Below are 26154 nucleotides of genomic sequence, written 5' to 3' on the forward strand. Positions count from 1 at the left end.
ACACACACACACACACACTTAGGTGTGTGTGTGTGTGTGTGTGTGTGTCTGTGTGTGTGTGTGTGTGTGTGTGTGTGTGTGTGTTTGCAGGTAGTTATCGTTATCTATCGTATCTACGTAGTTTGTCGGTGGTGCTGCTATTCATAACATCACAGAATCGTCTTCACAGTTAGGCGACACGCACACACGCACACACACACACCAGCTTTACAACGTTGGGTCAGTGTGAGTTGTTTAAAGATCTCCTTGTAACCTGTATCTGACCTTCATAACCTCCAGTAACAGTTGATATCTACGTATGTTTGACTTCAGTAGGACGTTCTTGTAAGAGTTTCTGACTGACTAATGAAGGTGCGTGAATGTGTTAAAGATGTGCTTGAAATGTGTATATGTGCATCATAGTGTTAACCTCCAGCAGTAGTTTGAAGCAATAGAGCGTTCTTGTAAGCGTTTCTGACGAACAAACGAATGTGCGTAAATATGATGTGTTAAAGACTTGCTTGAAATGTGTATATGTGCATCATAGTGTTAACCTCCAGTATGTTTGAAGCAGTAGAGCGTTTTTGTAAGAGTTTCTGACTGGCAAATGAAGGTGCATGAATGTGTTAAAGATCTCCTTGAAATGTGTATATGTGCATCATAGTGTTAACCTCCAGTATGTTTGAAGCAATAGAGCGTTTTTGTAAGAGTTTCTGACAGACAAATGAAGGTGTGTGAATGTGATGTGTTAAAGACTTGCTTGAAATGTTACGTGGGCATCATAGTGTTAACCTCCAGTATGTGTGAATCAGCAGAGCGTTCTTGTAAGAGTTTCTGACGGACAAATGGAGGTGCTTGAATAGGATGTGTTAAAGATGTGCTTGAAATGTCACGTGGGCATCATAGTGTTAACCTCCAGTTTGTGTGAATCAACAGAGCGTTCTTGTAAGAGTTTCTGACGGACAAATGGAGGTGCTTGAATAGGATGTGTTAAAGATGTGCTTGAAATGTCACGTGGGCATCATAGTGTTAACCTCCAATTTGTTTGAATCAACAGAGTGTTCTTATAATTGCTTCTGAAGTACAAATGAAGGCGCCGGAATACGATAAAGATCTGTTTGAAATGTTTATTTGGGCATCCTAGTGTTAACCTCCAGTGTGTTTGCCTCAACAGAACGTTCTTGTTATAGGTTCTGACCGATAAATTACTGAAGGTTTTTTTAGATGCTGATTTCATAGTTACTAGTATACAGTAATTGCTGATCCCTGGAAGATGCTAACTCACAATTCTACTCCTTTAACTGCATTCTTACGTTGCTTTTACCGACAAATCACTGAAGGTGCTTTAAATTTGCTAAGAGTAAGCTAGTGCGCACAAATTACTGAATTCTTAAAAGATACTGACTCAAAATTTTGCTTTCTAAACTGTACTATGTCTTTTTTTCACTACCAAATCACAGATGCTTAAATAATATGCAAATTTCTTACTAACACAGAAATTGCTGATTCCTAGAAGATGGTAATTCACAACTTTGCTTTCTTAACTGTATAGTACGTCTTTTTTTCACTAACAAATCACAGATGCTTGAATAATATGCTAATTTCTTACTAATATACACAAATTACTGATCCCTAAAGATGCTGGTACAGTAATCTCCTTTCCTAACTGTTTATGTCTCTTTCTAATGTGCCAGACAAACTTAAATAATATGCTAATTTCTCACTAGTATAAGCTACACAAACTCCATGCGGATTCACCATTCTGCTTTCTTTTACGTCTCTTTTGTTAATGTGCCAGACAAGCTTAAGTAATATGCTAATTTCTTACTGTTATACACAAATTCCTATAAGATGCGGACTCACACTTCTGTTTTCTTATACGTCTCTTTCTAATGTGCCAGACAAGCTTCAGCGGCGAGCGAACCACTAACTAGCAAACCGCCGTTAAGATGAAAAGAGTCGTGACCACTGTGTGCCTCTCCCTCTTCCTCCTCTCGCTCGTCACCGTCGTCATCGTTTGCGTCGTCGTCGGGTAAAAGAATTATGACTGTGATCTCAAATTGACGTTACTGAAACCAATAAAACCGTACGAATAAAGTGTTCAATGTTTATGTCTCGCATGTGCTATCATCATGTGTTTGGATGCTGCAGGGAGGACAATGTGGGGAGTGACTTGGAGTTCTGGCAGACGGAGATCATCTACCAAGTGTACCCTCGCTCCCTGCTGGACGCCGACCGGGATGGTACCGGAGACCTGCCGGGTGAGTCCGCGGGGGCAGTCTTATTGACACCCTTGATACCGCCTTGTCTGGTAAGTGCTTCAACATCTAGGGTGTGTGTGGGACTTGATTCCTGATACCTACGTGAGCTGTATGTATGAAGATGTCTGGTTAGTGCGTTAAAGACCTGTCTGGTGAGTCCTTCTTTGGGCAGTCCGTAGGGGCAAGCTTCTCGATACCCTTGATACCGCTACTTCTGCTGAGTGTTTCTTATAGACGGACCTATAGGGAGTTCGTGGGACTTGATTCTTGATACCCACGCGAACTGTTAGTATGAAGATGTCTGGTTAGTGCGTTGAAAACCTGCCTGGTGAGTTCTTTGGGGAGTTCGAGGGAGCAGGCTTCTAAATACCCTTGATACCGCATAGGAGGTTCGTGGGAGTTGATTCTTGATACCTACGCGAGCTGTTTCTTTTAGTGTCTGTTTTTGTGAGTTTAAAGGCCTATATTTTGTTGGCTATTCTGCTATTGTTCTTTGCGTCTTAGTCTGGCTGGGGTGGCAAGGGGTATCGAAGAAGAGACGTTTGTTACTATTTTCTAGTCTAGCAGGTGTGTGTAAAAGGTCTTTTTGTTGTCTGGTCAACTGTAATCTTCCTCACGTCTTGCTTTGGCTAACGTAGCAACTGGTTTCGAAGATGAGGCTATTTGGTTACTTTTTTCTAGTTTAGCAGGTTTGGTGAGTTTGTACAAGGCCTATACTTTGTTGGCTGAGCTTGTTCCTTCTCGTGTCCTTGTTGGTGAGCGTGGAAAAGGGTTTCGAAGAGGAGATTAAGGTCCATATCATTTTAACAAACGTATCGGAATCCCATTACGGCTGTTTCCCAAGGCCACAGAGAAGATTAACCGGGGTTTCATAAGTAATTTTCTCGTTCAAGATGCAGAAGTCGTGTAAAACTATCTCTATGATCACAAAACAGTCCGTGATAATCCCAGCAACTTCTACGATAGGCTTTTCACAGGCGAACTGAGGGGCCGATACAATTAAAAATACGGTCTAAATATTTGTTACTGTGTTCTCGTCTCTACCAGGGGTCTCTACTTCACATGACAGAGTTTAGCGAGTGTTATCAAGTGTTTAACAAAAGGAGACAGTATATATAGATAGTGTAAAGTTATATGGCGTAGATTCGTAGAGGTTGCTGTTCTTTTCTCACATTACATCCAGTTCAGAGTGAAAACGTCATACATTCACGATAACCAGTTTTACGGATGAATATTACCGTAACACCTCCCTCCTACCCTACCCCTGCCCTCCTCTCTCCCTCTCCCTGACTCCCTCTCCCAAGACTCTTGCCAAATGTCGAGTTGCCAGCCGTAGGTGACTCAAGCCGGTGTATTGATCTATTCGTCCTCCGTGTGTCTGTGAAGGAATATATACTTAACCTTGACAGACATGAGATCTTGATGGCTATACTAGGTGCCACGTCGTTGATAGGGATGCAAGAGTAATGAGAAGACAGTGCAATATGTGCCGTGTGGCGAGACGTGACGCCCACTGACAATCTTACAGCAGCACCAGAGTCAAGATAATTTCACCTTTCATGGCACTCAAATACCAGACTGGGTAATAGTAATGAAGCATCGTTGACCTATAGACGACATGCTACCCTGGAAACAATGCTCGTGAGGGGTAAAAGGAAATGGCTATACGAAAGTTGTCTGTTTAAATGGGAATACAAAGATAAAGGCTGACTACCTTGTACCAACACCTGAGCTAAGATGATTTCACGGTCATGACATTGAAATACTAAACTGGGGTATAGGTAAGAAGCATCCTGGACCCATAGACGAGATGCTACCTTAAGAAACAATGCAATGAAGGGTGAGAGGAAGCTGTGACACGAAATATGAAGTCACCAGGGAATAAAAATACTATAACAGAGTGGCTGGCATGCTAAAGGGTCTTTCTGCTCGTTCACCGTGGCACTCAGTAACATATAAGTCCCCGAGTGTGTGATGTCAGGCTCTCTCAGTTGCCATGGCCTCTCCACGCAAGCGAGAACTACACTCAGGGAAGGAGAAGACGTCTCTATCCAAAGCCACCAGTAAGAAGAGGAAAGTCCCGTGGTGGCAAAGGGACATCATCTACCAGGTGTACCCACGCTCGTTCAGGGACACCAGTGGGAATGGCACGGGCGATATCAAAGGTACTGCTTAATTATTTGTTACACTTCCCTTCAGCTGTCAGTGTGTGAGAGATATATTATTAAGCAGGGCCATATTATTGTTGCACTCTTCAACTGTCAGTGTGTGAGACATATTTAAACAGGGCCATATTATTATTACACTCTTCATCTGTCTGTGTGTGAGAGATATATATTCTTAGGTCCATATTAAAGCATGCAGGGCCATATATTATTGTTACTCTTCAGCTGTCAGTGTGTGAGAGATATATTCTTTGGGTCATATTATTAAACGTTTCGGGTCCCAAGCACATACATTTAACAAAACTTTCGTATATAGTTGATGTGGGCATTTCCAGGTGTAGTTTTATGACCCTGGTGGTAGTTTGACCCTTCTGTTTTACCCTGAATCAACAAAAACAGTCATGAGAACCCAGTTGATCTCCTTTTTGGCCTTTGGAAATAGTTGATATGAAAAGTGGAGGTGTCTGAGATTACCGACTTTAACATTTAGGCGCCCAAACATTTGACAAGGCTTTCCGTAGGAGTTGTATATATTGTCCTTTCCCTGGGTAGTTCTGTGGTCCTGGTGGTAATCTGACAATGCTTCTGTAGACCACGAACATGAAAAAAACACCCATGAGAAAGTTATTAATCCCCTTTCGGTCTTTGGAAGTAGTAGTGAAAGGTGGAAGCGTCTGAGGATACCTGCATCCCTCCTCGTCAGCTGTCAGTGTACGAGTTTCAAGGTCAGGGTGAAGGAGATCGTAATGAAATAAAAACAGTGTAGTTCGTTCAGCTCGTCAGCTGTCAGTGTACGAGTTTCAAGGTCAGGGTGAAGGAGATCGTAATGAAATAAAAACGGTGTACCCCATGCAAGTTCGTTCAGCAGGACAGGAGTGGGAAAGGTACGGGAATATCAAAGGTACTCACTCGTTACCTTTCCCTCTCGTCAGCTGTCAGTGTGAGTTTCAAGGTCAGGGTCAAGGAGATCGTAATGAAATAAAAACGGTGTACCCCAAGTTCGTTCAGCAGGACAGGAGTGGGAAAGGTACGAGGAATATCAAAGGTACTCACTCGTTACCTTTCCCTCTCGTCAGCTGTCAGTGTGAGTTTCAAGGTCAGGGTCAAGGAGATTGTCAGGTGTACCCGATAAGTTCGTTCAGGGGACAGGAGTGGGAAGGGCAAGGGATCGAGATATCAAAGGTGTCTCGTTGCCTTAATTCACTCCTCGTCATCTGTCAGTTTCAAAGTCAGGGTCAAGGAGGTCGTCAGGTGTACCCCAAGTTCGTTCAGGTAAGGGGTCAGGAGTGGGATGGGCACGGGCGATATCAAGTTAAGGTACTCACAAGTTACCTTTCCCTCTCGTCAGCTGTCAGTGAGTTTCAAGGTCAGAGTCAAGGACATCGCTGCCTGTCCTGCCCGCCCCTTAGTTTAAAAGTAAAGTTAAAAGTATAAGTAGGGAAAAGTAAAGGTTGAGAGTAAATAGAGTCGCTGGTGTATCCTATCAGGCATGTTTGAGGTGATGAGAGAGAGAGAGAGAGAGAGAGAGAGAGAGAGAGAGAGAGAGAGAGAGAGGCTGTATATCACGTTATCTGGTTTGACTTAGTGTATTTAAGGACTTATCATTATTGAGTCTTATTCTTAAACCTTTCGGCGCCCAAGCACGTACATTTAACAAGGCTTTCGGGGGATTTGTGGGCATTTCTATGGGTAGCTTTATGACCCTGCTGGTGGTAATGTGACAATTAGTTTCTGCACCGTGAACGTAAAGAAACACTCACGGGGACGCGTTTAAACCCTTTTTTTTGGCCTTCAGATGACTGATGTAAGAGAAGGAAGCGTCATAGAATACTGACCTTATAGTGTTACAATATTAGTTTTCCCGCAGCTTGAGCAGGCTTGAGTTTGAGTTTGAGCTAAGTACAGTGTGGCCAAGGAAACTTGAGGAAGGATTAGTAGAGGAAACAGTAAGCACAGCGATGACAGAAACAGTTTTACACCTTCCCAGCGAGAGAGAGAGAGAGAGAGAGAGGTTGGGGACTATGCGTGAGGGGTTTACTCTTTAAAAAATCACACACACACACACACACACACATGGCAGAGCACGTTAGCCGGAACTTTCTGTGACGTTCTCTTGTGCAACGAAAAATCTTTCCTCCGTAGAAAAGGGACAGGAAATGCCACACACGAATTTAGCCTTCACGTCACTCCCTTTCTTCTAATCCCTCCCAGACAACTGTAAACGCAAAGATAGCTCAGTTTTTATACTTTTCAGCCCTGTCCTCCGTCTGTTGTTAGTGCGTAAATTTTTATCATGAACGACGCTATACCTACTTGAAAGGGTAGAGTTCCCATTGACACTACCGAGCGAGACCTAGCAATATAAGCCTTTTAAATTTGTCGTCATCTTCCTTCTCCTCCATATTATCACCATCATCCAGTAATATTTAGAACCTCCTTTCTTTCCCTGCCACCCTGCCTGCCAGCGTCCCGTTCGTCCTTCCTTCTGTTCTTCCTCTCTCTCATACATTCCTACTCTTCTTTCTATGCATCACACCCTCCTCCTCATCCCTCTCCCTCTTGATTTATTGCTCATAATGTTATAAGTAAGGGTTTTATTACATGATCGGAAGTGTCGCGGGTGGGTAGCACGGTAGCATCATGCATTGGTGACGTTGGAGCTCAATCCCAGCACACTGCGGCTCATGATCATTGTGAGATGCTAATTTTACTTATAAGTTATAACCCGCGCAAAGTTGTAGAAATTGTGGTCGTAGGTACCTAGTTGATGGATCATTTTGAATTACCTATTTCAACCAATATTTTCGGAAAGGAACACTTGCTCCAAATCCGTCTCTCTCTCTCTCTCTCTCTCTCTCTCTCTCTCTCTCTCTCTCCAAGCCTTCACATTATTCCCTTTCTCCTAATGATCTAATCCTTCCTAGACTGCTGCATCCTCAAAGATAGCTCAATTATTTTACTGTTCCACCTTATCTTCCGTCTATTCCAGGACCAGCACTGACCAGCATAAACCCAACAAGCTTTTCTTTCTTTCCCAGACGTCACTTCGAAGGCTCCTGAACTTAACAAGCCTTTCTTTCTTTCCCAGGAGTCACTTCGAAGGCTCCTGAACTTAACAAGCCTTTCTTTCTTTCCCAGGAGTCACTTCGAAGGCCGAGTACCTGGCCGGCCTGGGTGTGGGGGCGGTGTGGCTGAGTCCGTTCTTCCAGTCACCCATGAAGGACTTCGGCTACGACATCTCCAACTACACGGCGGTGGACCCCATCTTCGGCACCATGGCGGACTTCGAGGAGATGGTGGCCGAGCTGCACAGGCGGGGTGAGAGGCTACACACACACACACATGCACACACACACACACGTGGGAGGAAAGAGAGACAAGGAAGGTTAGAGGATTAAAGAGGGAAGATGATAAGAAGAGAGAAGAGGAAGAGGTGAAGGAGAGAGGCAAGGAATGAGAGTGCAATGAAGAAGAGAGAGGAGGTGAAGGAGAATGGAGGAGAGAGGAGGAAGAAGAAGGAAAATGTGAAGAAGATAAGGAGAGATAATAAAATAATAATGACTAACAGATATGCGGAGGAACACACACACACACACACACACACACACACACACACAGAAAATTGATAACTATATTGCTACGGTCATAATATATATTTTAACCAATTCTCTCTCTCTCTCTCTCTCTCTCTCTCTCTCTCTCTCTCTCTCTCTCTGCCATTAGGGTTAAAAGTCATACTGGATTTCGTCCCTAACCACACGAGTGACCAACACGAGTGGTTCCTTAAGTCCGTGAAACGCGAGGACCCCTACACCGACTACTTCGTGTGGGCGGATTCTGAGGGGACAGATGAGGAGGGGCTGCCCATCCCTCCCAACAACTGGGTAAGTAGAATTAGGAGAAGAGGTCATTAATGCTGTTTAATACCCTATTCACCTTACTCGGCAAATAGGCCACACCCACGACAGTTAATAATCCACTAATAAGATATATTAACATTTACATGCATCGACCAGTCACAAGCGGCCTTCAACTGGCCGCACTAGATAATGGATATCAAAATGTTACAATCGGTACAGAGGAGGACTACTAAGATGATTCACGGGTTAAGAAACTTGCCAAACGAGGAAAGACTTAAACAATTACATTTGCATTCTCAAGAAAAGCGAAGGGTGCGAGGAGACTTGTTCGAGGTTTATAAATGGATGAAGGGCTTTAATAAGAGGGATACTATTTTGACGAGCACCAGCTCGAGCGGCGAGCATTTGAATCTTCCATTAGCCCTCCTTCCTTCCTTTCCCACCCTTTTCCTTCTCTTCTCAACATCTTCCTCCCATAAATAGGTCTAGGTGTGAGCTAGAGGGATCTAGACTCTAGAGGTCCTAGTGAGCTCTGATCTCCGTCCAAGAGCACAATGCATTCAAGCCTGAAATCGACCAAACAGGGTACTGGGATTCATTTCAAGATTGTAAGCAACAGAAGCGCTGAAGTCGTTCTCAAGCTATATTTAGCATTAGTTAGACCTCATCTTGATTATGCAATATAGTTCTGGTCCCTTACTTTATAATGGATATCAAAATGTTTGAATCGGTACAGAGGAGGACGACTAAGATGATTCACGGGTTAAGAAACTTGCCATACGAGGAAAGACTTAAACAATTACATTTGCATTCTCTAGAAAAGCGATGAGTGCGAGGAGACTTGATCGAGGTTTATAAATGGATGAAAGGCTTTAATAAGGGGGATACTAATAAGGTCCTGGAGAACCGGGTAGTACGCATAGTAATGGGTTTAAACTGGATAAATTCAGATTGAACAGGGATATATGCAAAAATTGGTTTACAAACAGTGTTGGATGAGTGAAATAGGCTTGGTTTGTTGTGAGTGCCCATACAATTGTCACATTTAGAAATAGATAAGATAAATTCATGGACGGTGATGTGAGGTGGAGTTAGAGCTGCTTTGTACAGGCCTTCCGTCTCCCTTCCTCTCCTTTCACAAAGGCGATCATATTCTGGGATGGTATGTGTTTAAAAGCCACGTCTAATGTTTCTTTCCTGGCAGTCATCTTGTACTTATATTATTCCTGTGTCATTTTTTTTTAGTTGAGTGTGTTCCGCGGCTCAGCGTGGGAATGGAGCGAGGAGAGGAAACAATTCTACTACCACCAGTTCCTCGCCACACAGCCTGACCTCAACTTCCGCTGTGATGCTGTGCGGGAGGAGATGAAGGTGAGATGCTGCGAGTATCAGGCGGATCAGCGGTGTAGGACCTGTGCGTTTTGTTGTGTGAATTCCAACCTGGTGATTATTTTGCAATGCCCAGGTTTGATTAATGCTTCTGTTACTTAAAGAAAGGGGTATGGTGCTCCTGCCCCTTGCGTATTGCCTTGATTAAATTAGTTTAGGTCATTTCCACTTGGTTCCTCTGGGCAGGAATATATGTTTATCATCATCCTAGAGTATCACGGCAGCCACTATAAATAAAATTAGCCTGCGCCACTAACGAACTGGGGCAGTCCAGGAGGCCCCTCAAGAAAGCCTACCGGAGCTACAGACAGCATCTAAATAAATAAATAAATAATTCCCTCAGTTACTCATACTCTGCTTTCAAATGTAAATCAGGAAGAGGGACTGTTGTTTTCTAATACCAGTAGCATTCTTACCAACACTAATGAGATAAAGTCGCTGGTGTTCACGCTGCACAGACCGAAGAACACCTGTAATAGGATACCTCAACTTGTCTTAATATGGCCAGTTAAAAATTATGTTGAGAATAATTTTCAGTATTCATTATTACAGAACTGCTCATCCATATGGAAAATGCAAAGCAGATATGTATACCACTGAAGGAACTTGTAAAAAAAACAAAACCATTGATGCTCCCATGCTACTTTATTGGTACAAGTTTAATTAGTCATTTCATTTGTCTGATAAGGGGGGGGGGCCTTAAAATTAAAACATACATTCACTTATTCTCAAGATATATAAATAAGGGTCAGGATTTTGTTTTAAGTTAGGGGATGTTAATAGAGAGAAGAACAATGGTTTAATGGAAGAGGTACTGAAAGAAAATGGGGTTAGGGTTGCCGGGGGTGAGGTTTAAGAGGGCTACTCTAAAATTAAGGGAAAATGGGGTCAGGGTTGCCTTAAGATACTCTGTATTATCCTCCACCCCAGAACGTCCTCACCTTCTGGATGGACAAGGGCGTGGATGGCTTCCGGGTGGACGCTGTGAAGCACTTGTATGAGGTCGAGGGTGAGTCTTTTAAGGTTGTTTTCAGACTGATGGATCCATAACACGACAAATAATCCCTTTAGAATTCATAGCTTCATTCAGCTTCTTATGTTAATCTTTATGTAGGTCAGTATTAAGATTGTTTCTAGAGTGGTGCAATCCTAATAAGTCCAATAATCCTCTTAGAATTCTTTGTTTCATTCGGTTTCCTATGTTAATCTTTATGTAGGTCAGTATTAAGATTGTTTCTAGAGTGGTGCAATCCTAATAAGTCCAATAATCTTCTTAGAATTCTTTGTTTCATTCAGTGTCCTATGTTAATCTTTATGTAGGTCAGTATTAAGATTGTTTCTAGAGTGATGCAGTCCTAATAAGTCCAATAATCCTCTTAGAATTCTTTGTTTCATTCGGTTTCTTATGTTAATCTTTATGTAGGTCAGTATTAAGATGCAATCCTAACAAGTCCAATAATCCTCTTAAGAGTTCATAGCTTCATTCAGCTTATGTTAATCTTTATGTAGGTCAGTATTAAGATTGTTTCTAGAGTGGTGCAATCCTAATATGTCCAATAATCCTCTTAGAGTTCATTGTTTTCAGAGAGATGCAATCCTCATATGCCCACTGATTCCCGTAGAGTTCATGGCTTCATTCAGTGTCTTTTGTCAATCTTTATGCAGGCCACTTTTTAGGTTGTTTTCAGAATGACGTAATCCTAAATGTGCCCAATAATCACTCTGGAGCTTATTCTTTTATTCGGTTTCTTATGTTAATCTTTATGCAGGCCACTTTTTAGGTTATTTTCTGAGTGATGCAATCCTAACTATGCTCAATAATCCCTCTCGAGCTTATTCTTTTATTCAGTTTCCTACGTTAATGTTTATGTAGGTCACTATGAAGGTTGTTTTCAGAGTGATGCAATCCTAATATGACCAGCAATTGCCTTAGAGTTCATTGCTTCATTCAGTTTCTTATGTTAATCTTTATGTAGGCCACTTATTAAGATTGTTTTCAGGGTGTTGGAATCCTATATATAACAAATAGGTAATCCCCATAGACTTCATATCTTCATTCAGTTTCTTATGTTAATCTTTATGTAGGTCATTATCTCCCTGCCTTTTGGTGCTACATAAAATGACACTCAATGATACCCAATGCAGTCACACTTCCTAGGTAATGTTCATGCCACCAGATTCCTTGTTTGTTTCTTTCCTTTCCATTTCCAAAGAAGTTATATAATGTGCAAATTCACTTTCGATCCCTCTTCCTCCCTCACTGCCATCGCCACCTTCGACAGACCTGAGCCTGGACGAGCCCCTAGCACCCGGCCACCACAACCCCAGCGACTACGACTCCCTCCAGCACCCCTACACCAGCAACCAACCAGAGAACCTGGATGCCGTGAGGGAGTGGCGGAAACTGCTCGACGCGCGCTCCGAGAAGTGAGTGAGAGAGGTGAAGTAGTGAGAGCTGTAGTAGTAGTGATATATGTAGTAGCAATAGCTTTTTTGTTTTTTATATTAGTTTTGCCCTTGAGCTGTTTTCTGTATTGCCAAAGAAAGGTTGTGGTGAGAGGTGAAGCAGTGGTAGTAGTTGTTGTAGTAATGGTAGTAGTAGTGGTGGTGGATGTAGTAGTAATGGTAAAAGCTGTAGTAGTAGTGGTAGTAGCTGTAGTAGTAGTGGAAGTAGCTGAAGTAGTAGTAAAGTAGCTGTAGTAGGCCTAATAGTGAGACCAAAATAATACCTAATGTTTAAACAGAAAATGACCTCTCTTTCAGCAACTCCTCTATACTTCATCTTATAGGAGCAGTGATTAGCCAGCTTTTTTTTGTTTTCATTTTTATTTTCCCTTGAATTGCTTCCTATGCCGTAAAAAAAAAAAAATGAGTGTTGACTTCCGCTGCAGGGCCTTCATGGTGGAGGTCTTCGGTGACACAGTGGAAGAGGTGATGAATTACTATGGGACGGAGGAGGACCCACTGGCGGACTTCCCCTTCAACTTCCAACTGATCGACAACCTGGAGAGCCGAAAACGTTTGGACGGCGAGTCTCTGAAGGCAACCGTGTCCCTCTGGCTGGACAACCTCCCTGCCGGCAAGTGGCCCAACTGGGTGGTGAGCAAGCTGGAAGTTTTGTGGGGTAGTTAAGCAAGTGTCAGGAAGTGTTAGAAATAGATGGATTAACACTGGATTGAGCAAGATGGAGGAGGATTATGACAAGTCTGACCCTAAGAATGGGAGATAGACTATAAGTGAAGAAGAAGAAGTCAGGCATGTTCGTTGGTTACTAATTCATAGATGTTTGGGGACAAGATAATGACCATGAACCATTTAGCTATTTCTTGTGCATGGGTGATCTTGCTACCAACTCTTCCTTAAATTACATGTTCTGAGGCCCATGATTCATAGATGTTTGGGGACAAGATAATGACCATGAACCATTTAGCTATTTCTCATGTATGGGTGATCTTGCTACCAACTCTTCCTTACATGTTCTGAGGCCCATTATTCATAGATGTTTGGGGACAAGATACCATTTAGCTATTTCTCATGTATGGGTGATCTTGCTACCAACCCTTCCTTACATGTTCTGAGGTCTGTAACTCAAAGATGTTTGGGTAAGATTATAACCGTAAACCATTTAACTATATCTTGTTTATGGGTGATCTTGCCAACCTTCCTTATTGTTGGGGTGTTGTCAGGCATATTCTGAGGTCACTAATTTATATAGATGTTTGGGGTAAGGTAATAGCCATGAACCATTTAGTCATAGCTCATACACAGGGGATCTTGCTACCACCCCTTTCCCTCCTTTCAAACTCCTATGCATCTTGTAAGTTGTCCATTCTGATTCCACTTGTAAATGAGGTTTGTATTTAGTATTGTGATCAAGGATACACTTGCAACATCAGAAACACTAAAGAGACTTTAAAGACCTGAAGACCTTAACATATTCTGTCTTATTTTTTGTTGTTCATTTTTAAGCACCTGCACCAACTGGGTAGGAGTGTTGTAATGTTAGTGGAATGTAAATTGAGGTTATTAGGCATTGTTCTACTTGCCATATGGGTGGCAAATGAGTATGAGTGTTGTGATGTTAGTGGGATGTAGGTTGAGGTTGTTTGGGGAGCATTCAGCTTGTCATATGGGTGGCAAATGGTAGTATGAGTGTTGCTGCGTTAGTAGAATATAGATTGAGGTTCTTTGGGCATCACTTAGCTTGCCAAAAGGGTAATAAATAAGTATGTGTGTTGCTGTGTTAGTGGGATGTAAATTGAGGGTATTTGGGCACCACTCAGCTCGCAAAAAAGGGGTACCAAAAGAGTAGGAGTCTTGTGATGTTAGTGGAATATGAATTATGGTTTCTTGGTCACTACTCACCTTGCCATCATATTCTCCAGCTTGGTAACCATGACAAGAACCGCGTCTCCAGCCGTCTGGGGACTGACCTCATCGACGCCCTCAACATGGTGATCCTCCTGCTGCCTGGCACACCGGTGACCTACTATGGCGAGGAGATAGGTGAGGCTTATATAAAGGAAGGCTATGAGAAAGGCCACGACCCCTTACCATGTCTCTTCCCCTCTCTGCCTTACCCCATTCAAAGATACATACCATAGTAGGAGGTTTAATTACCAAAGGAACTCCACTACCCCCCCCCCCCCCCCCATGCCTCCTCCCCTCTCTGCCTTACCCCATTCAAAGATACATACCCTCGTAGGAGGTTTAATTACCAAAGGAACTCCACTACCCCCCCCCCCCCCATGCCTCCTCCCCTCCCTGCCTTACCCCATTCAAAGAGACATACCAGACTGTTGCTTTAGCTCACATAACTCCTGGTGGATATGGAGGACACATTCATTAGTTACGAGGAGGCTTACCCAGGGAATGCCACTACCCCCCACCATGTCTCCTTCCCTCCCCTGCTTTCCCCATGCAAATAGATAATCCAGTGTGTTGTTTTAAGGCTGTGTAACTCTTGACAGGCATAGACGACACATTTATCAGCTAGAAGGAGGCTTGCCCAGGAAACTCCACTACCCCTCACCAAGCCTTAGCACCATGTCTCCTTCACTCAAGCCTTACCCACAATCCCAGATACAATACTAATCTCATCACCTTTAGAAACGCCAATTCATCCTCTCAGCTCGCCATCACAACCTTAACGTTCAACAGTTTTAACAATAAATACACTTGGGTGTCGTTATTGGTGTGGTTATGATAGTTTTCACTCAGCGACTGGTGAATACAAGATACTGAGGTTATGCTGAGGATGACAATTTGGCACTACTGGTCTTACCCCATTCAGTCTAGTCTTAAGGTCAGGTCACTCCCCACAGGCATGGAGGACACATTCATCAGCTGGGAGGACACAGTTGACCCCTCAGGCTGCAGATGGGGCCCGGATCTCTACCAAAAGTACAGTCGCGACCCGGCCAGGACACCGATGCAGTGGGACAACAGAGACTTTGCCGGTAAGGATTTTGTGTGGGCAGTGTTGAAGGGTAAGGAAGGTACATAGGCCAGTATTCTCAGATGCTTTTGGTTCTAACTACAAGTATTTTCAGAGTCCAAAAAGGAGATTAGTCAGGTTCTCATCATCATCATCATCATCATTGTTTAACGTCCATTTATTCCCTATGGTGGGGTTGGACGGGATATGAGCCTCCTCCACTGTTGCCGGTCCATAGCCATTTCTTCCGTGATATTCAGCCTCCTCATATCTTCCTCCACCACCTTTCTCCACGTCTTCCTTGGCCTTCCTGGTGGTCTTGAGTCAGGTTCTCATGAGTGTTTTTTTCATGTTCATAGTGCAGAAGCCTTGACAAACTATCACTGGGCTTATGAAATGGTTTTGGGTCCCACTTTAACTATTTCCAAGGGCCACAGAGGAGATTAATTGGGTTCTCATGAGTGTTTTTTTCATGTTCTTAGTGCAGAAGCCTTGACAAACTATCACTGGGCTTATAAAATGGTTTCGGGTCCCACATTAACTATTTTCAAAGGCCAAAGAGGAGATTAGTCTGGTTCTCATACCAATCTCACACTGCCAAATTGCTTCCCAAATCAACCGAAAACAAAGATGAGGGTAAATGAGAACGGAGAACTGAGGAATAGAGAGACTGACGATGAATGAGTGTTTCTTTACATTCACTTGGCTTATAAGATTCTGTTGGCTCTCACACTAACTATTCAGAAAGGCCGCAGAGGAGATCAGTTGGGTTCTCAAGAGTGTTTCTTTATGTTCATGGCGCAGAAGCCTTGTCAAATTACCACTAGACTCATAAAACTACCCTCCATGTAAATACTACCAACACAACCTCTATGAAAGTCTTATCAAACGTGGGTGTGCAAGGCCTGAAATGCTTGAAAATACAGAATACTTATATATGTTATTACATTTATACTTAGAACATAAACTCCTTAACCCGGTAGCAGCGATGGGCCAAATTTGTGGCTTTACCGTGTAGCAGCGACGGGCCAAGCTTGTGCCATGATTTAAACCCCCTAAAATAGATGATACATAAACTAATCACAAATGCTTTGATATATATTCTGACATGATTTGTGTGAGTTATGATTTTTTCTCATTTTTCTCGCTTAGAGGGACCATTAATAAATATAATCCCCGCTGCTACCGGGTTAACTTCATAAACTTCTGCTCTGTCGTCACTCTCAGCTCTGTCAGTTCCACATCACACAATTATACTTTACATTTTATTATACTACTTAAATCATCCATTGTACTTACATTATATTTTGCATCATTAATTTTACAAGAGCTCCATTACATCATATTCTTCCCATCAGCTCCATCAGTTACAGTACTTTATACATACATTACATTATACTTATCCTCACATTATACTTACACTTGCATTATACACTCATCATATTTTGCATGAGTTCATTACAATACATTATACTTCACATAAACTCTATCATTTCCAGTACTTAACATTATATAGGCCTACATAATATACTCTGCATTATACTTAAACTTCCATCATACTTACACTTTACACTTACATTATACAAGCATTATATTTTACATCACTTCCATTACCACATACTTTACGTAACCTCCATCGTCTCCAATACTTTACATTGTAGTATACACTTTACATTATACTTACACTTACATTATACAAGCATTACACTTTACAGCTGCTCCATTACCTCAATATATACTTTTCCTCCTCAGGGTTCACCAACGGCAGCTCGACCTGGCTCCCCGTCAACCCAAACTACCCCAAGGTCAATGTGGCGAGGCAGGTCAGCGCCTCCGCCAGCCACCTCAAGGTCTATCAGCAGCTGGCCCAGTTGAGGAGGGAGGACACCTTCTTGAGGGGGAACACCACTTTCCCCGTCACCACCAAGGATGTTTTTAGCTTCATGAGGTAAGGTCATAAAAAAACCTAGATTAATGTGGATGTTTGTTTGTTGTGTGTTTAACTCGTTCGCTGCGATTGTCATGTATTTGGCCTTCACTGGTAGCCTGGTAATGTATAGTCCCATGTCTTTCTCTGCCTCTGTGGTGGATAGTGGAGTGTTTCCCATGTGGTATTGGTATGCTGGATATCTCCTCCCAAGCTGCAGGACTTCACATTTTTCTTCATTAAATTGTAGCAGCCACATTTTGTTCCATTCCTGTAGCTTGGTGATGTCTTCTTGTAGGAAATCTGCATCCAAGGGGTTAAAGATATGTATTTCCCTCCCTCTCTGTCCCTCTATTTCTGTAATCTTCTATATTTTCTCACACTCCTGCTTTTTCTGCAGTGAATGGGTACCAGGTATTAATCGGGGGTTGTGTCCCGTCTCCTGGGATCTGTTCACATCTCCTATAATTCCTTCCCCTCCTGTCTTTCTCCGGCATATGACCACAGATGTTGCGCCGACTAAGCGAAACTTTCCAAACTTCCTGCATTTTCTCTTTCTTGGTGTCTCAGGTGTCTGGGGACGGCTGAACAGGCGGATTATAGTGTCCACTCCTCTCCCTTGCTACCTGATTCCTTTTGTATAATAATAATGATAATAATAATAATAATAATAATAATAATAATAATAATAATAATAATAATGGGAGGTAAGATAGGTGTTTTAAAGAAGTATGCATGGAGGTCTGTGTATCCCCAAGAGAAGGAGAAGAAAAGCAAGAAAATATTGAGATGTAGAGAGAGATTTTTGAAGGAAGGAAGGAAGGCCAGTGTTATAAAGAATTAGAAGTGTTAGAAAAGATTTGGGAAGGAAGGAAGGAAGGAAGGAAGGAAGACCAGTGTTTGAAATTTAAGAAGTGTTAGAAAAGGTTTTGGATGGAAGGAAGGCCAGTGTTAGAAATATTAGAAGTGTTAGAAGAGGTTTTGCAAGGAAGAAAGGAGGGCCAGTGTTAGGAGATTCAGAAGCATTAGAAGAGATTTTGAAGGAAAGGGAAACAGAGCAGTGGTGGAATGAAAGAAGAGTATGGAGAGAGTTCATAAGGGCAGAAAAAGGTTGAGGGTAAAGTTGGAGGTATATGCTAAAGCTGCACCTTGCCTCACTCCTTATCTCCATCACATCAGCCTTTGAGTTAGTGGCAGGAAATAACCCAGTACCCAGAGTCATAGGGCCAAGGTGACATCCCCCCCCCCCCCCCCCAAAAAAAAAAGTAAATAGATAAATTAGTTAATAAATCAATCAATAAATAGAATAGATAAATAAAAAAATAAAAATTAACTAAAATTGAGTGTTCATTTCAAGTTTACAATTTTCCTCTTAATTAATCGAATGTCTTAACCTTCTGCAGATCACTTGAGGGGTCGGACAGCTACCTCATAGTGGTGAATACTAACGAGGAGGAGATCAAAGCCGACCTGCTCAAAGACTCCACCGAGGAACTGCCCAGCAACGCAACGGTCGTCCTGCGCTCCGCCTCCGACACCTCCAGCGCCACACAGCCCGGGTGAGCCTCAGGTGGCTGTTAGCTGTGTTTGGTCAAGGACAGACACATGGATAGCCTGAATGCCTCCAAGAGTTGCCACCATGAAATTAGGCTATAGTGTCCACAAATCTACTTCTTTTTATTCTTTTTCTTCTTCATTTAACGTCTTCATTTTCCCTTATGGGGTTGGACGGGTTGATGAAAACATTGTTCATCTTGGCTGGAGCGGGAGTTTTCTTCCTTGGATGCCCTTCTTTTAGGCAATGCCAGCTTTTGGCTGAGAGCCCAGATGGCTTGCCCACTATGGCTGTGAACCCCACCTGCCTGGGTTGGGTTGGTGAGGTGGCAGGGTGTGTCCACATGTTGGTGGGCCATGCACACATCACCTCTGGGGCTCCAATCTGATCTAAGATCCTCCAGAGATTTAGTCTGGGAGCATGAGGTCTCATTTACCAAGGGTGCCATGAGGAGGCACCCTGAAGATCTTGATAATGAAGAGGCTGTGTACCAGCTGGAGGGACTTATGTCTGTCCTCTTTTTGTTGGAGCTGTCTAATGACTGCAGCAGAAAAAAAGAGATGGCAAGCAATCTCCTATGTCACTACAGCATTAGATGAAACTCCCTGCTCTGCTGTGGAGTCTTACTGTCATCTATCTATCTTTCTATCTATCTATCTATGTACTTGTCTGTTTGAAAAAATTGTCTAGTAGCAATAAAGACATTTTATAAGTCTTTTAAGGTATTAACAACTTAATGGCCGTAATCTTACATTAATATCAATATTATCTCACAAAAGATATTTATTGGACTAAGACTGAAGAGTTTCCTTGCTGTGTCAGGGCTGTGGTCTCCCTGGACGCTGTGCCGCTGCTGGGCGGGGAAGGACTTGTTCTGGCCTTGGCTGCAGAGGAGGACGACTGAGGAGCAGTCCTTGTACCCATCACTGGAAGACTCACCTCAGTTTAAGGGTATTGATCTTAAGTGTTTAGTGAGTACTGTAGTTAGTAATACCAGACTTCTTTTTTCGATGAGATATATCATGGCTACAGCTCGAGGTAGTAGTCTTAAGTGTTCTGTTTCCATGAGTTTTGCCTAATTTCTTTTTTAAATGAGACATATTGAGGCACTGTTGGACTTGCCTCATCCTCAGTTCTAGGTTATTAAGCCATAGTATCTAGTTTCTGTGAGTCTTGCCAAATTTTTTTTATCAATGAAACATATACTGAAGTACTGCTGGACTCCCCTCTCCCTCAACTTTAGGGTCTGATTCATCCAAAGTGTTTAGTTCCTGACTTCTGTTTTCAGTGAGACATATATTGAAGTACAAACAGGTCGATCTCGTTCACAAAATTCCCTCTCGTGTCTCGCTGCAGTAACAGTTTATATGTATGATAGATTTTATGCAAAGTTCCTCTCGTGTCAATCTGCAACCACAGAGTATATAATGTGATGGGTATTATGCAAAGTCCCCTCTTGTGTCAATCTGCAGCCACACTTGATATTAGGTGATGGATCTTATACAAAGTTAACTCTCATGTCAATCTTCAGCCACATTTTATTATATTTGTAATTGATTTTATGCAGTTCCCTCTCATGTTGTGTATCTACAGCCACAGTTTGTTATAATTGTGATAGATACTGTGACTTTTCTTCATCCTCAGTTCAAGGGTCTTAAGTCATCCAAAGGCATAAGTTTTCATAAGATTTGCCAGATGTCTTTCGTGATAGATTTTATGTGAAGTTACCTTATGTGTGTATCTGCAGCCACAGTTTATTATACCTGTGATAGATTCTGTGCCTCTTATTCTTCATCCTCAGTTCAAGGGTCCTAGTCATCCGAGGTATTCAGTTTCCATAAGATTTGCCAGACTTCTTGCGTGATAGATTTATGCAAAGTTCCTTCTCGTGTGTATCTGCAGCCACAGTTTATTATACCTGTGATAGATTCTGTGCCTCTTATTCTTCATCCTCAGTTCAAGGGTCTTAGTCATCCAAGGTATTCAGTTTCCATAAGATTTGCCAGACTTCTTACGTGATAGATTTTATGCAAAGTTCCTTCTCATGACGATCTACAGCCACAGTTTATTATATTTGTGATAGATTCAGTGACTCTTCTTCTTCATCCTCAGTTCAAGGGTCTTAGTCATCCAAAGGCATTAGTTTCCATAAGATTTGCCAGACTTCTTACATAATAGATTTTATGCAAAGTTCCCTCTCATGTTTATCAGTAGCCACAGTCTATTATATTTGTGATAGATTCTGTTCCTCTTGTGCTTTATCCTCAGTTCAAGGGTCTTAGTCATCCAGAGGCATAAGTTTTCATAAGATTTGCCAGACTTCTTTTATGATAGATTTTATGCAAAGTTCCCTCTTGTGTTTATCAGCAGCCACAGTCTATTATATTTGTGATAGATTCTGTTCCTCTTGTTCTTTATCCTCAGTTCAAGGGTCCTAGTCATCCAAAGGTTTTAGTATCCACAAGTTATGTCAGACTTATTTCTTCATTAGATCATAAGAACATAAGAACATAATGAGTGTGCAAGAGGCCGGTAGGCTCATACAAGGCAGCTCCTGTGAACCTAACCCCACCGAACCTCACTACCCATGAATCTATCTAACCTTTTTTTAATGTATCTATCGTATTGGCACTCACAACATGACTGCCGAGCCTGTTCCATTCACCCGCCACTCTGTTATTCAGTGGGACATATTCAAGTACACAAAAGGACAAAGGTAGATTACGTGCCATGTTTCCTATTGTGTTTTGAGGCAGTGACAGCTAACACACACACACTAACACTATCACTAACACACACACACACACACACACACACACACACCTTCCCACCCTGACAGGCAAGAGCAGATGGGAGTTGGTGAGAGCCAGAGTCTTGTAGAGTGGGTGGCTGCAGGGTGGGGCGGATTATATGTCATGTTTTCTATTGGGTCTTGAGGCTGTGACAGTGTACATGTGTGATAGTTTTTTTTTGGAAAGTTTCTCTGGTGTCCTTTGTTTTACCGCAAGGGAGGAAGCTCAAGGCTCAAAATAATAAAACAATAATGAAAGAAACATCAGATGCTGCCCCAATAAAGGAAAAAGAATGAATGAATGGCCAGAGGAGAGGTGATAGATTTTTTATAAAGTTCCTCTTGTGGCTTATTTTTTACAGCAAGGGAGGGAGACAGCTTGAGGGCATAAAACAAAACAGCAATAAAAAACGCCGCTAGGTTCTGCTCAAATAAAAGGAAAAAAGAATGAGTACCAAAAGAGAGGTCAATTTCGGGTGCAATAACAGTTGATAAAAAGGGAAGTAGAGGAGGGAAGAAAAAGGGAAGAGGAGAAGGAAGAATAAAGGAAGAGGGAAGAGAGGAAGAAAAAAGGGAAAGAGAGGTAGGGAAATGGTTACCAATATACCCCACCATTGAAAAGGAAGAGGGAAGGGAGGAGAGAAAAGAGAATGAAGGAAGGGAGGGGCAAGAAAGAAGGAAGGAAGGAAGTGATAAAAAAGGAGGAGGAAGAAAGGAAAGAGAAAAGAGGGAGGGACAAGAAGGATGGAGGTGATGAAAAATGAAGGAGGAGGAAAGGAAAGAAAGAGGAGGAAAGGAAAGAGAAAGGAGGGAGGGAAGGAGGAACAAGAAGGAAGGAAGAAAGTGATGGAACAGGAAGGAGAGAGAGAGAGAGAGAGAGAGAGAGAGAGAGAGAGAGAGAGAGAGAGAGAGAGAGAGAGAGAGAGAGAGAGAGAGAGAGAGAGAGAGAGAGAGAGAGAGAGAGAGAGAGAGAAAGGAAAAAAAGGGCTACAAACTAGAAAATAATTAATAGGTCTTGTTACCATAAAAAATAATTAATAGGTCTTGTTACCATAAAACAAATAATCAATAGGTCTTGTTACCATAAAAAATAATTAATAGGTCTTGTTACCATAACAAAATAATTAATAGGTCTTGTTACCATAAAAAATAATTAATAGGTCTTGTTACCATAAAAAATAATTAATAGGTCTTGTTACCATAAAAAATAATTAATAGGTCTTGTTACCATAAAAAAATAGTCTCCTGCATGTCTTTATTTGTACTAGTCATGTAATAGTAGCAATGTGTGGGTTTGTATATTATGTAGTAGTGCTAGTTGGACCTCTGTTGGAGTTTGCAGTGTTGTGTTTTTAATTTTCAGCTCTTGGATGGAAAATAATAATAAAAGTACTGCAGTGTTGTAAAGTTGTTTTGTTAGTGTGTGTGTGTGTGTGTGTGTGTGTGTGTGTGTGTGTGTGTGTGTGTGTGTGTGTGTGAGTTATTCTGGAGTATATATTTAAAGACGAATTTGTGGTTCTCTCTCTCTCTCTCTCTCTCTCTCTCTCTCTCTTCTTTTTCGTTTTTTTCTTTTTCTCGATGATGGTGATGATGATGATGATGAGGAGGAGGAGGAGGAGTGACAGGAAAGGATGTGGAAGGGAGGGAACAAGGAGGGAAGAGGTGAAGGGAGGAAAAATAGTATGACGGGAGGGAGAGAGGAAGTGGGGGAACGGAAACTATATAAGAAAACATGGAACCATGGAAATGCAGGCAACAGAAAGCCTATTGGCTCATTACGAGGTTGCCTGCTCTGGTGCTTCAATCTGCTCGACAGCCACTTGGTGCCCACAGAGCAGATGAAAGCACCTCGGCATTCAGTTTACTCCAGACGTAACGAAATGATGGTCAATTCGATTTTTGAAGGAGTTCCAGTGGCAGATGACTCGGTCTGAGAAGAAACTCTTGCCAATGTCTGTACTACATCGACGCGCTTGAATGGGTAAACCGTTATTTCTAGTTCTTGAGTTGGTTTGGAGCTCAAAGACTTTGGAGTAATCGACGTTATTGAGCTTTTTCAGGTACTTGAAGACTTAAATCATATCCCCTCGTAGGCGTCTCTTCTCCAGTGTAAAGAGATTGAGTCACTTGAGTCGTTCCTTGTACGGTTGAGCCCTTAAGGCTGGAATAATTTTCGTGGCGCGGTGTTGAACCCTTTCCAGTAATTCAATGTCCTTTCTGTCATTAGGAGACCAAAAGCGTACCACATGCTCGAGGTATACCATGGAAGTATACAAGGATAACATTACGTCTGGCGTTTTAAAAGTTCCTCGCTGTGAACCTGAACATAAGGAGGAGAGGTAAGAGAAAGGAGAGAGAGACAGGTAGGAGAGAGAAGGAAAAAAAAAAGTGACAGAACAAGCGAATAACATGTAAAAAGTAAAGAAAGGAGGAAGAAAGGAGAAGGAGAAGAAAGGAAGGAAGGAAGACGGGAGAGGGAAGAGAGGTGGAGGAAAGATAAAAAAGGGAGAGAAAGAGGAAGAGGAATGCTTGCCAATATACGAATCCAATACAGAAAAATGGAGAGAGAGAGAGAGAGAGAGAGAGAGAGAGAGAGAGAGAGAGAGAGAAGTGATGAGTGGGGAGCATTTTAAAAGACACTCAACACTCTCTCTCTCTCTCTCTCTCTCTCTCTCTCTCTCTCTCTCTCTCTCTCAGTGCATTCCTTCCTTCCCGATACTGTGTTATAAGCAAACGGATTTAATTCCCTTGACATAACATCGAATTCTACTTCAATCCTATACCTACGTCGAATGGAGGAGGAGGAAGAAGAGGAGGAGGAGGAGGAAGAGGAGGAGGAGGAGGAGGGAATCACATATGTCAGAAAACTTGTTAGGGTAAAATTTCAGGCAATGGTGGAGGTTGTTGCTTTCGCTGTGAAGCCAATATGTTATTTTTATGGGCCTAGGCGGAGGGTGAGAGAGAGAGAGAGAGAGAGAGAGAGAGAGAGAGAGAGAGAGAGAGAACGGCTGGTGGATGCGAACGTAACTTTGCATTGAACGGCTGAGTTAGTTTGTAGAAAGAGGAGGAGGAGGAGGAGGAGGAGGAGGAAGAAGAAGAGGAGGAGGAGGAGGAGGAGGAGGGAGGTTGGCGGTGTGTGTTGTGTGGGTGTTGCTAGAGAGAGAGAGAGAGAGAGAGTTTGTGTTGTGATGTTGTTTTTGTTATCTTTTGTTTTTATTGTTATTTCTTTCCATTTATCTTTTTCCTTCCTTTTTTTAATATCTTTCTTTTGACATTCGTGCGTTTTTTTTATCTTATTGTTATCATTCTTTCTCTTTTTATCCCTCTCTATTTCTTTAATATCTCTTATCTCCTTCGTCTGCTTCCTTATCCCATTTTTTATCATGATTCTTTCCTCTGCTTCTTCCTACCTTTCTTTAATACCTTTAACTTTTATTTACTTCATTATTCCTTCCTTATTCCCTTCCTCCATGCCTCCCTTCTCTCATCCTTTCCTTCCTCTTCCTTTTCCTTCCTTTCCTCATCCTTCCTTCCGTCAATCTTTGCCACACCTTCCCCAGAGGCACGCCAGTCCTCGTCGACGCAACGATTTGGCCGCTCGGCTGAAGTCAGCCGATAGAGTCATCTCGATCTTGGCACCCTCTGACGGGCTCCCTAATAGTCCGTGTCCATAAGTAAATGGACAAATATTCAACAATAACACACCTTCCCCTTTCCTCCACTTCACGGTTATCATCTCTTCCTCCTCCTCCTCCTCCTCCTCCTCCTCCTCCTCCTCCTCCTCCTGCCACGGGTTCAACGGAGAGTAACAAAAATGATTCCTTGGTTGATAAATTTATCTTATGAACAAAGGATTAAAGAAGTAAATTTATTCAGCCTGTTACATCTAACTGGCTCGATGTCGGAAGCGGCGTACCTCAAGGATCAGTGCTTGGCCCCATGCTCTTCTTAATTTGTGTTAATGATATCGATGATGGGCTCACTTGCAAAGTATCAAAATTTGCTGATGACACAAAAATTGCTAGTAAAGTAACTGCGACACTCGACGAAGAAGCTTTACAATCAGATCTAGATCGAAATGCACGTTGGGCCAATCAATGGCAAATGAAATTTAACGTTGACAAATGTAAAGTGTTGCACATCGGAAACAATAACAATCGCGTTCGGTACGTAATGAATGGCAAACAACTTTCTGCAGTGAGTAAAAAAAAGGATCTTGGAATCACTATATCAAGCGATTTAAGGCCCGGTCAGCATTGTTCAGAGGTAGTTAAAACTGCAAACAAATTGGTTGGCTTCATCGGACGAGTCTTTGATAATAAATCGGAAAAAAAGTAATATTAAAACTGTATAATTCGTTGGTTCGACCCCGTCTAGAGTACTGTGTACAGTTTTGGTCTCCCTATTACAGATAAGACATAGAAAAGTTGGAACGGGTTCAGCGAAGAGTAACAAAGATGATTCCTAGGTTGAGAAATTTATCATATGAATAAAGGCTTAAAGAAGTAAATATATTCAGCCTATCAAAACGAAGAATGCGAGGCGATCTAATAGAAGTGTTTAAAATGTTTAAAGGATTCAGTGATATTAATGCGGAAGATTACTTTACAATTGATCGATCAAATAGAACAAGAAGAAATCACAATTTGAAGATAAGTGGTAAAAGATTCTCGTCGCACGAAGCTAAACACTTCTTCAATCGAGTTGTTAATGTTTGGAACTCTCTACCCTGTGATGTCGTTGATAGTACAACAGTTACGGCCTTCAAGAATAGATTAGACAAGTATTTT

The 26154-nt window shown here is 42.2% G+C and overlaps 1 protein-coding gene and 1 long non-coding RNA gene across 14 annotated transcripts; one reads left to right on the forward strand and one right to left on the reverse strand.

The window, feature by feature from the left end:
* Positions 1 to 22: 22 nt before the first annotated feature.
* Positions 23 to 1038, reverse strand: LOC126995841 (uncharacterized). 3 transcript variants are annotated; one of them, XR_007750747.1, is made up of 3 exons: positions 893 to 1038; positions 651 to 771; positions 23 to 533 (listed from the first exon to the last, which is right to left on the reverse strand). It is a non-coding gene; the product is annotated as an uncharacterized LOC126995841 (long non-coding RNA). The 3 variants fall into 3 exon arrangements; XR_007750749.1 differs by having other exon boundaries at positions 23 to 409; positions 534 to 771; XR_007750746.1 differs by having other exon boundaries at positions 23 to 771.
* LOC126995838 (maltase A3-like) lies at positions 33 to 22765 on the forward strand. Of its 11 annotated transcripts, none has more exons than XM_050855704.1 (15): positions 33 to 225; positions 1881 to 2011; positions 2131 to 2240; positions 7544 to 7723; positions 8129 to 8289; positions 9511 to 9636; positions 10585 to 10663; positions 11937 to 12081; positions 12546 to 12753; positions 14040 to 14160; positions 14979 to 15113; positions 16844 to 17039; positions 18422 to 18577; positions 19396 to 22405; positions 22437 to 22765. In XM_050855704.1, the coding sequence occupies exons 2-14, from the start codon at positions 1929 to 1931 to the stop codon at positions 19475 to 19477; spliced, it is 1782 nt and encodes a 593-aa protein (XP_050711661.1). In that variant the 5' UTR covers positions 33 to 225; positions 1881 to 1928; the 3' UTR covers positions 19478 to 22405; positions 22437 to 22765. The 11 variants fall into 11 exon arrangements, with proteins under 11 accessions (XP_050711661.1, XP_050711669.1, XP_050711667.1 ...); XM_050855712.1 differs by having other exon boundaries at positions 33 to 219; XM_050855710.1 differs by lacking the exon at positions 33 to 225 and having other exon boundaries at positions 22437 to 22495; positions 22554 to 22765.
* Positions 22766 to 26154: the final 3389 nt, after the last annotated feature.

The sequence above is a fragment of the Eriocheir sinensis genome, chromosome 9 (genome assembly GCF_024679095.1).
Source record: "Eriocheir sinensis breed Jianghai 21 chromosome 9, ASM2467909v1, whole genome shotgun sequence".
Lineage (NCBI taxonomy): Eukaryota > Metazoa > Arthropoda > Malacostraca > Decapoda > Varunidae > Eriocheir > Eriocheir sinensis.